General features: G+C 38.0%; 1 protein-coding gene across 1 annotated transcript in view; it reads right to left on the reverse strand.

Moving 5' to 3' along the window:
* LOC115246259 (probable multidrug resistance-associated protein lethal(2)03659) overlaps positions 1-14,369 on the reverse strand; it is a gene marked incomplete at its 5' end in the record, with an annotated part of 135,257 nt that overhangs the window by 52,263 nt on the left and 68,625 nt on the right. The window contains 2 exons of the mRNA XM_029824973.1: positions 7,935-8,149; positions 9,219-9,904. Coding sequence (XP_029680833.1) covers positions 7,935-8,149; positions 9,219-9,904 — 901 coding nt within the window. The remainder of the gene's footprint in view (positions 1-7,934; positions 8,150-9,218; positions 9,905-14,369) is intronic.

Genomic DNA, 14,369 nt, shown 5'->3' on the forward strand with positions numbered 1-14,369 from the left:
ACACACACGACGCACGCACGCACGCACGCCAACTCACGCCCACGCTCACGCACACGCCTACGCACACGCACACGCACACGCCCACGCACACGCACACGCACATAATTCGGGTAATGACACGCGACACATGACACCCGTTATTCGTTGCGGGAGGCGCGGAGGGGGTATCGACCCCCCACGAGGATTGTATAAATAAGATGAGGCGATCGATATTGGAATCAATAATCCCTCAATCATTAGAAATGTTAAGAGAACGATATGACAACATACACAAACGAAGAATATTACGATATGCTGATGGCACTTGGCGAATGTTACAGACAGTATCACGTAGCTGCAAGATATGCCGAATTGTATCAAAATCGAATAAAACATCCTTCGGCTGCCGTCATGCTTTGAGCAGCTCAGAGGTTATACGAGACTGGCAGTATCCTTCCGAACAAATACGACACTGGGAAAGATCGCGATGTAAGAAATTTGGAGTGCACGTAGCGCGTTATACGTGTTTTCGAGCATAATCCTGAAACGAGTATTTGGGTGGGTGTCGAGAACATAATTTATCTTATATAACTGTACAAAGAATACTCAAAGAAGAAAACTTGCACGGATTTCACTGCACACGCGTGCAACATTTGCGACCAGAAAATTATCATGCAAGACGAACGTTCTGCGAACATTCTCTGAGAAAAGTAGATCGAAATCCCAAATTCTCTTCTCGTGTGATATTCAGGGATGAATCATTATTCACACAAGAAGAAATTTTTAATTCACATAACATGCATTTTTGGAGCGAAGAAAATCCCAAAGTCACGAGACTCAGAAACTTCTAAACTCGCTGGAAGATAAATCTATGGGCTGGAATAATGGGAAATAGAATACTTGGTCCTGTTATTCTTCCAGATACTTTAACTAGCCAAACATACGTGGAACTTTTAAAAAATGATCTACCAGATTTTTTGGAAGAAGTGCCATTATTAGAAAGAAACAAGATTGTGTTTCAACAAGACGGTGCTGGGCCACACAACGCCAGAATTGTAAGAAATTATTTAAACGAGCAGTTTCCTGGACGCTGGATGGGTCGGTATGGCCCGATACGTTGGCCCGCAAGATTCCCGGATCTTAACCCTCTAGACTTTTTCTATGGGGATATTGTAAGGAAGTAATTTATAACACGCTTCCCGAGAATGTCGACGATCTAAAGACAAGATTGCGATATGCTATTTGGGCTATCGAAGAAAAAGTAATGGAGAATGCCGGAAGAAATTTATTAAAACGCATGAAAGCTTGCGTTAGAATGGATGGTGGTGAGCACCCATTATAAAAACATTTTGAGCACCTGTTATAAAAATTTTTTTCAATTTTAAACCAATCCGCTCTTTTAGAGCGACCAAATGCAATCCGCTCTTTTCAGAGCGACTAAAGATAATCCGCTCTTTTCAGAGCGACCAAAGACAATTCATTCTTTTCAAAGCGACCAACACATTTTTACATGGAATATGTTCTATTCGCAGAAACATAAGAATAATTTTTCTCATGTCTTGCTTGCGAAAGAAAGGCAAAACGTACGATTAATAAGCTATTTAAAAAAAGAAAACGAGTGTTATACATTTTATATTTTCGAAACTATCGCATTCGCAATGCGGAGACTTCAGTCAATTACAAGAGATGGTAGCGTCTCGCGTCAATCACGTGACACACGTTCGCGCTCGGCAGCGCTAGTACCGGTATAACCTGCTTGTTGTCGTCGCGCGGTCTTCGCGTCGGGTAACGTACGCTGTACATTTAACGCGTTTCTTCAAGTGATCAAGCGAATAATTAATCGGTAGTGATCGATTGTGATTATCCGTTATAATCGTTAATAAATTTTTCATTTTATTGATTAAGTGCGTGAGTAAAAGTGTAAAAGTGTCTATACAATTCATGAGTAAAAAAAATTTCGCTTATTGCTTGTGTTTCTTATTACGTATGTCACATTGGAACATCTCACATGGGAACATTTCTCGTGCTATCCACGCAGCAATTATTTGTGAACAGTGTGTGTGTGTGTATGTGTGTGTGTGTGTGTGTGTGCGCGCGTGTGCGTGTGCGTGTGTGTGTATTACGCGTACACGTTCTCACACACACATACACCCATCGCAAACAGCGCTCGATCAGCTGTAGCGAGCGCCTCACATAAGCGCCTGTATCGGACGGTGAGTTGCACCGCCCCTGCCTGGGATCGTCCCGATTGCGCACATTACCGATCGGACACAGACCCGATCGGACACATGTCCGATTGGACACAGTCCCGATCGGACACATACTTTTGCAATCGGACACAGTCCCAATCGGACACAGGCTCGATCGGACACATGGTTGCAATCGGACACCATCCCGATTAGACACAGGCCCGATCGGACACAAGTCCGATCGGACACAGACTCAATTGGACACAGACTCGATTGGACACAGACGCTATCGGATACAGTCCCAATCGATCATAAACCTTATTGGAAATATTTAGTTTCAGAGTAATTATCTGGAATAAGGCCTTTTTTGAATTTTGGCAAATATGATTGGATCTCTCGGTCAGCATATACTTTACAAATCAAAGCGAAGTCCACCTCACAATTGTTGTGTGGATGGGAAGGTGTATGTGTGGACGCAGTGGGTTCCGCCCCCCCCCCCTTCTACGGGTGGTTCCACTTCCGGTAGATATAACCTAACCCAAACTAAATTTTAGCTTTAAATCAGAAATAGGTTTGGGTTAGGTTATATCTTCCGGAAGTGGAGCCCCTCGTATGGGGGGCGGAACCCACTGCGTCTACGTATACACTTTCCCATCCACATAACAATTGTGGGGTGGACCTCGCTTTGCTTTGCTAATTTTTGGGTTTTTTTGGTTTTTTGGGGGGTTGGGGGTAATGGGGGACGGGCTCCCCCGACTGATTATCATTGTTGGAGTTACAACAAAGAGTTTTACTGAGAGATCCGATTATATTTGTCAAAATTCAGAAAAGGCCTTATTCCAAATAATTACCACGTTTTTAATTAAATTACTGCAACCGATTTTTTTGCTAAAACCGAGCGCAATTAGCCAAAGTTTAACCCAATATGTATTCCATTGAAACTAAATATTTTTAACAAGGTTTATGTTCATTCGGGATTGTATCCGATAGCGTCTGTGTCCAATCGAGTCTGTGTCCGATCGAGTCTGTGTCCGATCGGGCCTGTGGCTGATCGGGCCTATGTCCGATTGGGACTGTGTCCGATTGCAACAGTATGTGTCCGATCAAAACTGTGTCTAATTGGGTCTGTGTCTGATCGAGCCTGTGTCCGATCGGGTCTGTGTCCGATCGGGAAATATTGTTGTGTCCGATCGGGCCTGTGTCCGATTGCAACAGTATGTGTCCGATCAAAACTATGTCCAATTGGGTCTGTGTCCGATTGAGCCTGTGTCCGATCGGGACTGTGTCCGATCGGACATGTGTCCGATCGGGTCTGAGTCCGATCGGGAAATATTGTTGTGTCCGATCAGTAATGTGCGCAATCGGAACTTACTCGCCTACCTTCTGTATTCGTCCCGTGATTCGCTAACTATTTCTTTTTATAATTTAAAAACTAAGCTCCAGACAAAATTTTCGTAAAGGAAAAATCATCTTAGAATTGATTCAGGAATACGACCCTTTAAGGACAAACAGTTGTTCCGGATCACCCTGTATAATAGCGGAGTTTATAAAGTAAAACGTATTATAATGATATAAACAAATCCCAGCTTGTACAAGTAGAAACGAGTAGCCTCTAAACGGCCAATGTGATGTATTGATGATTTTGCATCGCGAAAGTCAAAAGAAACAGATAACCGGTCTATATATAAAATTGAACATATCAAAACATAAGCGAATAGTAGGTTGGTAACTTGAGAAATGCGACACTCACCATGGCACCACCATAAGCCAAGAAATAAAAATATTCTTTCATCGCGTGTAACTTAACGTTGATTTTGACAGTTACACAGTGAGGCCATGAAAATCATTCGCTAATAATAATCACCAAAGGATGTCATAATTAATTAAATAATAATAAACACGAAGGGGCCAGCATGCTAATTTCACATTTTCATGTGAAATATATCATAATCGTCATAAATTATCATAGTTTAATATTTTAAATTTCCTGTTGGGCTTGTACAAGATAAAGCTTGTATAATAGATAAGCTTGTATCAGAAATTAAACTGATAATTATTACATAACGGTGCATCTAGTGTATTGTTACTACTAATTTTCCGGGCCGAATACCCACCCAGAAAACGAGGCTCGCCGCCTCTGGCATTGCTAAACGCCGACATCAGTACACCGGCTCCTCTGTGGAGGCCATCCCCGCCACGCTCCTAAGTGCGAATGGGGGACCGGCCGAGTCGCGCCGGTTGGGTACAAAACATAGATATATTATATATAGATAGAGCTTTGTGTCATCTCTGCCTTAGAGCCGCGGGTGCAAAGATAAATAGCATATTTTCCTCCCTTGCGCATGCGCATTCGTACGTTTCTCTCCGCGGACGTACATCTTATTATAGTAAAACTCTCAAAGTTGGGTCTATACGCCGATGACCTTGGCCTTGACATATGTTGTCAAGGAGGTTGTTCTGAGTAATTCTCCGCAAGAATTAAGTAGCGGACGGCATTAGTTTAGAAGATATACAGAAAGAGGACAACCTCATTTATGACTTTGACTTTGAAATATGTTGTCAAGGTCATCGTCCTAAATGACTCTGACCTTGAAAAAAGTAGCGGTCACCGCGGACGTACATCGTTTGTAAAGGCTTGGAATTTGCATTAAAATTTAAAAAAATTTAGGAATTAACAAGTGCGGGAAATTAAATGTATTGTATTTTTATTAAACACGGTATCTTCTATATAAAATAAAAGAGGTTATTTTCTCGGCTGTTGGAAGAAATGCGCGATTGCACATGCGCGAGGGAGGAAAGTATTTTATTATCTTGGCACCCAGTATAATAGATAAAGCTCTATCTATATATAATATATCTATGATATAAAAGCAGAAATGTTCACGTCCCACGTTCGTGTGCGAACGTCGCTCGGTCAGTTTCGAACACCTTCGGCCAATATGTTATCACTGAAGGGAATACGCACATTATAGCACATATGCGCCTACCTTCGTATGCTCTCGACCATGCTCGACGCTCAGCCAAAGAAGAAAAGGATAGAAAATATTTTATATTTTATATGGATGTAAAAATTTATAATAAGGACAACCTCATTTATGACTTTGACTTTGAAATATGTTGTCCAGATCATCGTCCTAAGTGACTCTGACCTTGAAAAAAGTAGCGATCCGTTCAAAAGTTATAAAGCATTAAAAAGTGAACTTCATTTTGTCTTGCAAAGTACATGCGTGAACGCAGTAGGTTCCGCCCCCCCCCCCCCCCCCCCCCCCCTCTACGGGGGGGGCTCCACTTCCAGAAGATATAACCTAACTCAAACCTATTTCTGATTTAAAGCTAAAATTTGGTTTGGGTTACGTTCAGGGTTGGGAAGTAACGCGTTACTTGTAACGCCGTTACCGTTACAGTTACTTTTTTTCGGTAACTGTAACGGTAACGACGTTACAAATTTTGTTTGTAACGGAAAAAGTAACTTCGTTACATTTTTCGGTAACGAGTAACGAATTTAACAGTTACTTTTATCGTTATTTTTTTTTTAAATTTTCTCGGTATAATTTTCATACAAAGGAAAATATTGATAAGAGTGTCGGAATGCAGCATTATATGAAAACTACTATAAACTCATTTTGGTATCTTGTTTCTTTGTAAGACAACGTTTAAAAATTTTTAGTGTTTAATTTGATCTTGTATTAAAAAAAATTGTATGTAAAGTTATTGTTATATATAAAAAAACTATCGGAAATAGTAACGACTCGTTATTTTTTGAGTAACGGTAACGGTAACGAGTTACTTTTTAAAATTGGTAACGAGTAACGGTAACGAGTTACTTTTTAGAAAAAAGAACGGTAACGGTAACGGCAACGAGTTACTTTTATAAAGTAACTTTCCCACAACCCTGGTTACGTTATACAACCTCACTTCGCTTTGCAAAGTATATGTCGAGCGGGGAGGGGCAATTATAGATCTCGTTTTGCACTGTACATATGGATCGGTGTGGGGTGAAATTCGTAAATCCATGCAGAACTGTACAATTATATACTTCTTTTCGCACTGTAAGCAGAGGGCGGTGTCCACATATGAAACTTTAATTTGTTATATCTTCTAAACTAATGCCGTCCGCCACTTAATTCTTGCGGAGAATTACTCAGAAGAACCTCCTTGACAACATATGTCAAGGTCAAAGTCATCGGCGTATAGGCCCAACTTCGAGAGTTTTATCCTTATTATTTCTAATTATATAATTATTTATATTATTTTATAATTATTAATTCATTATATATACAGTTAATATTTTTCATTATGGATTATTTTTATTATAAATTTATATGTTTATATAAAACATGTTTTAATTTTATATCTAATTTTGTAATATTTATATATGTCACATGTGCTACTTTTACACAACATACAGTATGTAATAAAAAGGTTGGGAACAAATAAAATAGCGTATTCATTAGAGAGAAATAAAGGGTTTTCTTATATAAAGTGTTATGCCCTACGGGCCTTTATTTCCCAGATACAGGACATTAAAGTGTTCGGAAAAAAAATTTTTGTTTAATAACTTTTGAACAAAGGAAGATAATGCAACAAAATGTTGTGTGTAGCTTAAGTTGATGAAGGTCTATTAGACATAAAAAAAATAATTTTCCATTTCAACCAATGGCGAAGATATGGAATTTTACGGAGCTATTTTGTTAATAACCCCGCTTTATATAAACATAAAAATTTATAATAAAAATAAACTATAATGAAAAATATTTCTTTTATTATAGTTTATTCTTTTATAAATTTATAAATTTCTTTTATAAATTTTTATATTTCTATAAAATATATATTCTCTATCCTTTTCTTCTTCGGCCGAGCGTCGAGCGTGGTCGAGAATACAAGGACGTGGGCGCATGCCGTAATGTGCATATTCTTTTCATTGACAATATATTGGCCGAAGCTGGCCGAAGCTGACCGAGCAACGTTCGTACACGGACGTGAGCGCATGCCCTAGTGTGTATAGTGTGTGTCGAAATTTAGTAAATCTGTTCACTTTTGTAATTTTTACTTCGTCTCAAGATACACAATCGACTCCCTGATTTAAGATATTCGCAACTGGACGGCTTGAGTATATAGGGTGCGTTCCGTTTCACGCATTGAGCGCATAGATCGCCTGGAAATCTATAGTTCACGTAACATATATTATAGATTTCCAGGCGATCTATGCACTCAATGCGTGAAACGGAACGCACCCATAGATACACGATCCACTTCACTGTTGGCTATGTGACTTGGCGCGAGATACTACCGTGTCTCTTGATACAACGTATACATAAAATACATTCATAATGGAATTATTGAAATTTATTTTAATTATAACCAAGTACTTTTAGAGAGTATATAAAAACTCAATTTACACAAAAAAAAGAGACTGATGTAACATAATCTTTTCTATTACCAAAAATATAAAATATTATTCTTTATTCAAAATTTAAAAAACAGGAAATTATACATATACATATTTTTAAATTTAATATTTTTATAAATATTTCTTTAATTAAAAATTAAATCGGATTTAATACAAAAATTTTTTTTTAAATAAATTTATTTAGATAGAGCATCTGAGTATTTCGACTTATATTTTTTTGCAGTAAATATCCATAATTTATTTAGTAAGTGAATCTATCGTGTAATTAAGAATCCATGATTATTTGTATGATTGAATCCATAATTATTTGCCGATTATAAATATCGTCCTTTATAAGTATCGTATAGTTCACTTACTTGTCCCTTCGAGGCGTTTGATACTGCGACTTGTGCAGATATATATCATACGGAAGAAGATAAAAACGCAGGCACAAAATAGAGAGGGTATAGCCAACCACGGAGTAACAGCTACGATCATGACAATTACTGTGATTGATATAAGTCCGATTACTATGATATCGAATAAGCATTTCGATAACATTAAATCGACAACATTAATATCTCTGGCAAACCTAATTAAAACAAGAACATCTTATTTTCCCAAGTTAAATTCAGACAAGTTTAATTAATTTGTTGTACAATTTAATATGTCGATTGTCAAAAAATCATAAAACAATATTTTTTATGATTAAAAATAAATATTATACGTATAATGTATACATGTAATAATTAAAAAAATTTGAATACAGAAAAGTTCTAAATAATTGTATTACATATACACATAGATATACAGGGTGTCCTAGACCACCCGTACGCGTCTTTTCTTTCAAAAACTAAGCATTTTAGAGAAAAACGTTTTGAACAAAAATTGTATGGTTTTGAGGGGAACATAAGATGGTGTCATTAAATGACCTTGGATGGCATCGTTAAGGTCAAGTCAAAGACACCTTTAATTTCTGAAATGGAATCAAAAAAAAATAATAGTTTAAAAAAATACATTGTAAATAATTTTCTTAAAAGCAATTAATTTTTTATACTAATTGATTTGTCTCATTATTCTGTACATAAAAGTATTATCCCCTCAAAACCATACAATTTTTGTTTAAAACGTTTTTGTTTAAAATGCTTAGTTTTTGAAAAAAAAGGGGTGTACGGGTGGTCTAGGACACCCTGTATACAGTGTGTCCCAAAGCACCCTTGACAACGCTCATGAGCAAGTAGAGCACAGCAAACTGAACAGAAAAGTCCTGTAACATTTTTTTATATAACGCTTAACAAAGGAGTTATTATTGAGTAACGTCTGGCCAATCAGCGTCGACCTTTAGCCGCGCGCCTTTTTACCGGACACCCTGTATACAACAGGCAACTAATATTTCTAATGGATCCATTTTTGATACTTGGAAGAATATTTCTGCATGAAACTTATGTTGTCACTTTTTTGGTTTTAATGTATGTTTTTTTATGCAAAACAAAGTTTTCTACCATCTTTTTAAAAAAACTCAAGAATTAATAACGTTATTTATAGTAAAACTCGAGAAAAATTATAAATCTCTTGCACTAATTTAATACAATAGTTTATAAATATACTATTAATATAAATATCTATTACGTTCGATTAGTCATTATCTTTTCTGTACTTACCTATTTAATATACGGCCAGCTGGATTCATATTATAGAAATACATAGTAGCGCGTAAAATACTGCGAAACATGGCGGAGTGTAGATTTACCGAAGACCACATGCATACACTAAAATATATGATCGTTTGGAATTGCCATAGTAATATGATGATTGCTATCATTGTACTATACATGTAGATCATGTAATCGCGAGACAATGGACCATTCCATAAGAACTCCGCCATAGAATTGTTAGTTTCGTGCCATGAACTCGATTCAATATTTACCCAAAATGCAACAAAGAAATCACTACCGCTGGCTATTATCTGGTTTACTATGAAGATTAACATCATCAGGGCTATCATAAAAGGTTTTTTACTCGCTTTAAAATAAGCAAAGAACACTTTGCGAGACATGCGACCTTTCATTGTTATTTCGCACGCTTCGATCAGTGAGACATTTGAAGTTTCTTTCTCGGCCTCTGTTTTGTTTTTTATTGAGTTTTGACATTGCTGATTAGGCTGTTCAATTTTATCTTCTTTGCATTCCGCATCTATTGTCTTCAGTAGCTTCATAAAGTCGAGATCTAATGCTTGAAGTTGATTGAAAGTACCTTTTTGCTCGATACTGCCATTGTTCATCACGACAATCTGATCAGCGAGTTGTAGATATTGCAGTTGATGCGTCACCAGAATCCTTGTTTTCTCCTAATTGACAATAAATGAACAAAATAAGTTAAAATTTTTAATATATAATTTATTTTCAGGGAGTAAGCTATTCCTTGTGTTAAAGATCAAACATAGATTTTTTATATTTTCTTAAGTTAGCATATCTCTAAAATATCCATTTAATATTTGGTGTTAAAATTCTAATTATTAACAAAGTTATGAATTGATCAGCGCATAAATAGAAAATCAAAATATTTGGAGCATCTCATCTGTAAGATTCAAATAAGAACACGTAAGCGAGTAGATAGAAAACGATTGTATGGAGAAAAGTGTGGCTCAGTGGCAAAATGTCAGCCAGTGTAGAGCTAGGTCCTAGGATCGAGTCCAGGTGGAGTTCTGTTATTTTATTCATCCTCTACTCGGATAGGCTTACATATCTATTGTTGGAATAATTCTGAAAGGAGGCTTCTCAGGCTTCCACATGCTTTCTCACATTCTTGTTTCTGTTCTTATTATGTTTGTTGCCATATTCCTACTATATTTTATTTTTCTGTGTTTTATTCTTCATGAACATCCGTACTGCACCTAGTATTGTATTTGCGTGTAATATTCTATGTGTAAGTTTACGGTCGCGCGCTACCGCGCTCACATCCGTCTGCTACTCAGTCGGTCGTCACCGGTCTTGTGAATAAAGTAGTTCGCTCATATTTTTGAGATTCTTTTTACTAGCCTTTGCGTAATAACTCTTGCAAATCAACAAATAATGGGCCCAGTACATTTGATTCAGGTGAGAAGTTGGTGAAAACTCAGAAAGAGGAAGTGAATCGTGCATTTATCACGAGTGCAATCGCAAGACAAGAACGACACGAGAGGTGTACACATGTTAGCGAGCGAACCGGCGAAGAGATGGTACTAAAGAGATTTCTGTGAAGAATATTGGTAAGCTAAACCAAAGAAATTTTCAATATTGGAAATTCCAAGTAACCTCAGCATTGCAGGCCTACGGCATCGTGGTAGAAAAGAAGGTAAAATTGGCAGATTTGACAACCGCAAAAGGTAAAAATTGAATAAAAAAAGACGTAAAAGTCAAGTTCATTCTGTCTTTGTCTATCAAAGAACAAATGAACTGTTTGTTACTTGCAAGATGTTTAACAAAATGTGGATCAAACTGAGCACCATCCACAATAAAAAATTAGCAAATAACAAATTGACCTTAACGCAGAAATTCCGGATGAACCTAAGCGATTTGGTGTAGCACGTGGGAAAAGTGCAAAATATGGTGGCTCAGCTGGCCGATCTTGGTAAATGTGTGTCGGACGTGGAAAAAATACTGGCTAATCTCTTTTCAAAGTACAACTCCTTAAAGACAGCTTGGGACAGCGTCGCGGCCGCAAAGTAAACTAAATCTGCAGAAAAGACTGCTTAAAGAAGTAGCTCGACTAGCTTACGACAACAAAACTACAAATATTTATTTATTTATTTATTATTTGAATACGGGAAAAGAATCCCTTTGGTATACAGATGTGTAATAATAAATGGTGCTAAAAACGGGAAAAAAGAAGCAAGAAAAAAACAAACAAATAAAAAAAAAGAAAGAAAACAGAAAAAAACAGAAAAACAAAAACAAAAAAAGAGAAATAAAACAGAAAAGAAAGAGAAGCAGCAGCGCAAATTAATAGAGATAACGAAGCAAAGTGCTTCTAAAAGAATTGAGTTGTAAGTGGAAGAAATCAATGCGGTCACAGTATTCATTGGCGAGTATGCATAAGCGATTTAATGGTTTGAACATGCCATACGAGGTACGATGTTGCTCTAGATGAAACAATGAATTATATCTTGAAGCTCTGGATGGAGCGTGGAGTCGAATTCGTTCAAGCAACTCCGAACAGGCGACCGCTCCATTCAGCAGCTTGTACATAAATAGTAATCCAAGAAAGATTCGCCTTTTACCAAGCGTTAATAGATTAAGTTCCATCAATAAACTGTCATAATTGTGGTCGGTAACTCTCATAGGTTTCCCCATCCTACAACTCATTTTACGAAGAAAACAATGCTGGATACGCTCGATAAGAGTGCTGTGATTTAACTGATATGGATCCCAAACAACGGAAGCATATTCAAGTTGTGGCCTTACTAAGGTGCAAAACAACAATTTTAAAGTGCTTTGTTTAAAATGTTTACCACAGCGATTTATGAAACCTAGCTTTTTAAAGCGGCGTCTACAATAAGATTTTAAGCCCTAAGCCTTAAGAAATTGACTAATTACAGTCGAGTATTCTCCTCATACTTGACTGTGATTGGTCAATTTCTTAAGGCTTAGGGCTTAAAATCTCTATTGTAGACGTCGCTTAAAGGCGGAGCTAGTGACAGACCGAATGTATAATATATGAATTTTTTCTCTTCTTTTTGTGTCCTGAATCTCTCATTGCAATACTTCCCACTTTTTAGGATACACCTTGTATATATACAGGGTGTCCCATTTTAAAAGTTCCACCCTCATAACTTTTCAGGATCAACGTTTGAAGGAAAACGACTCGGATAAAAGTTGTAGGGAACAAAGGGAACTATCTATTAGGTGTACAACTTTGCTTCCGCCGTTTTTCTATAGATGGCTTTAGCGGTAAGTAATGGTCGAAATAAATAGATCATAGACGTCATGCAATGATGGACAATACTTTGAATCGTAAATGTATAACCAGTTTTTTACAATAAAGCCTCGAATTTCGGAAAAAAACGGCGGAAGCAAAGTTGTACACCTAATAATAATGACCTTGGATTTGACATTAAAGGTCATTTTCAAGGTTATTTGAAGGTCATCTTTATTTTTTTAAATGGAATCCCCTATTTCTCATTACATATTCTTGTAGCTTACCTCGAGAGATTTCCAAAACACTATAATAAAGTATTTTTTCATTAAGTATATATATATATATATATATATATATATATATATATATATATATATATATATATATATATATATATATATATATATATATATATATATATATATATATATATATATATATATATATATATATATATATATATATATATATATATATATATATATATTGTGATGTTGCCGTCTCGCGCGCGTTCGCCGGACTCCTCTCCGATCGAAAAGTGCGGGCTGAACGACCGCGCCAGTCGAAAAATAGCGAGAACCGTACCGCAGTCTCCAGAGAGGCGTTGTTAATTGCGATTCTTTCTTTTAATTTAATTTCGTGTATTATTTCTTTTTTGTATGAAAACTTTTTTATTTTGGGAGCCTTGTCAGCGGAGAAATTGGGAGATCGAAAAATTAACGTCAAGAAACAGCTATCGACAATCTTGAGCGACTTTCAAGGGGAGATGAGCCGTCATTTCAATCGTCAGAACAACCAGTGACAAATCTTTCGGCGCGAAGTGATCAGAACCTGTGCGCGCGATACGTGACGCACTGGACAGCGAGTAGATCCTCGCGCAAGGACCCAGGACTGTGCAGAGTCGTTCCCCCTTGGAGGCACTGCAGGAACGCTGCCGCTGCCAGGCGCAGCAGGCAGGAAAAGACGTCGGCAAAGATCGCAGCATTACTTTCGGTCGGGACGACCAGCCTCGTGGAGCGGGTTGCGAGAAATTATCGTTAGTGATACCGGGGGTGCGCGCACCCTCGATACGAGCTTGAGCGTGCCGCCCGCCGGCCGCAGCGCGTGATTGATCGCGATAATACGCACCCTGTGTGCGCAGTCCTGGCTGGCCCTGCGGTATTGATTCTAGATCGCGAGAATCCCGGGGTCAGACTGGCGCGAGTTTGCGTACGAGATAGACCAGATTAAAAAGCGGTCAAATATACGAGCGAGAGCGATCGCGACAGCATTATTAAGCGGAGAGGACCCCGGCGATCGTAGGAAGAGAGGTCCGAGACAGGAGGATAGCGCCGGCCCCTAGGCAGTCCCGACGAGGACTCCGGTGCCGGTGAGGTGAGGTTATCCCCAATTCGCTCAGCCACGCGCAACCGCCCGAGAATGTGACGTTCTGTCGTCGTGTGAATCCATATTTTCGCATATGGACTATGCCCAATTCTTTGGTGTGATTTTTGCGTCACGGCCACGTCGTCAAGCGACTCGAGTCCCGGAGCCTCTTGAGTGATGGTTTCCGCAAATAGAGATATAGACATCGCATTTGTTAAACCGTGTATCGTCTCTAGAGATTCGGATTCCGTATATTGCATATGCATCAGATCTCGCACGTTTAGAGCGTAAGTCTCGTTTGTATGATAAGTCTGTCGTCCGTGTGTGAGTGTCGATCGCATAAAGTACGTCTCTTCTTTTTCTTTTACTAATTGTCGCGTCCAGAAATTGTGTGCGCGCTCTGTAAGAATATCTCTCGCGATTATCGCACGGATTGCATGAGTGTGCGTTGAGCGTCTCGTGTATGCTTTTCACATTTGTCCGGAAATGAAGAATGTGCGTGTTTCGCGAACTGCATGTTAGAAATAAATTGTGTAATACTAGTAAGTAAT

This window comes from Formica exsecta, unplaced genomic scaffold, assembly GCF_003651465.1.
Source record: "Formica exsecta isolate Colony F162 unplaced genomic scaffold, ASM365146v1 scaffold143, whole genome shotgun sequence".
NCBI classification, from domain to species: domain Eukaryota; kingdom Metazoa; phylum Arthropoda; class Insecta; order Hymenoptera; family Formicidae; genus Formica; species Formica exsecta.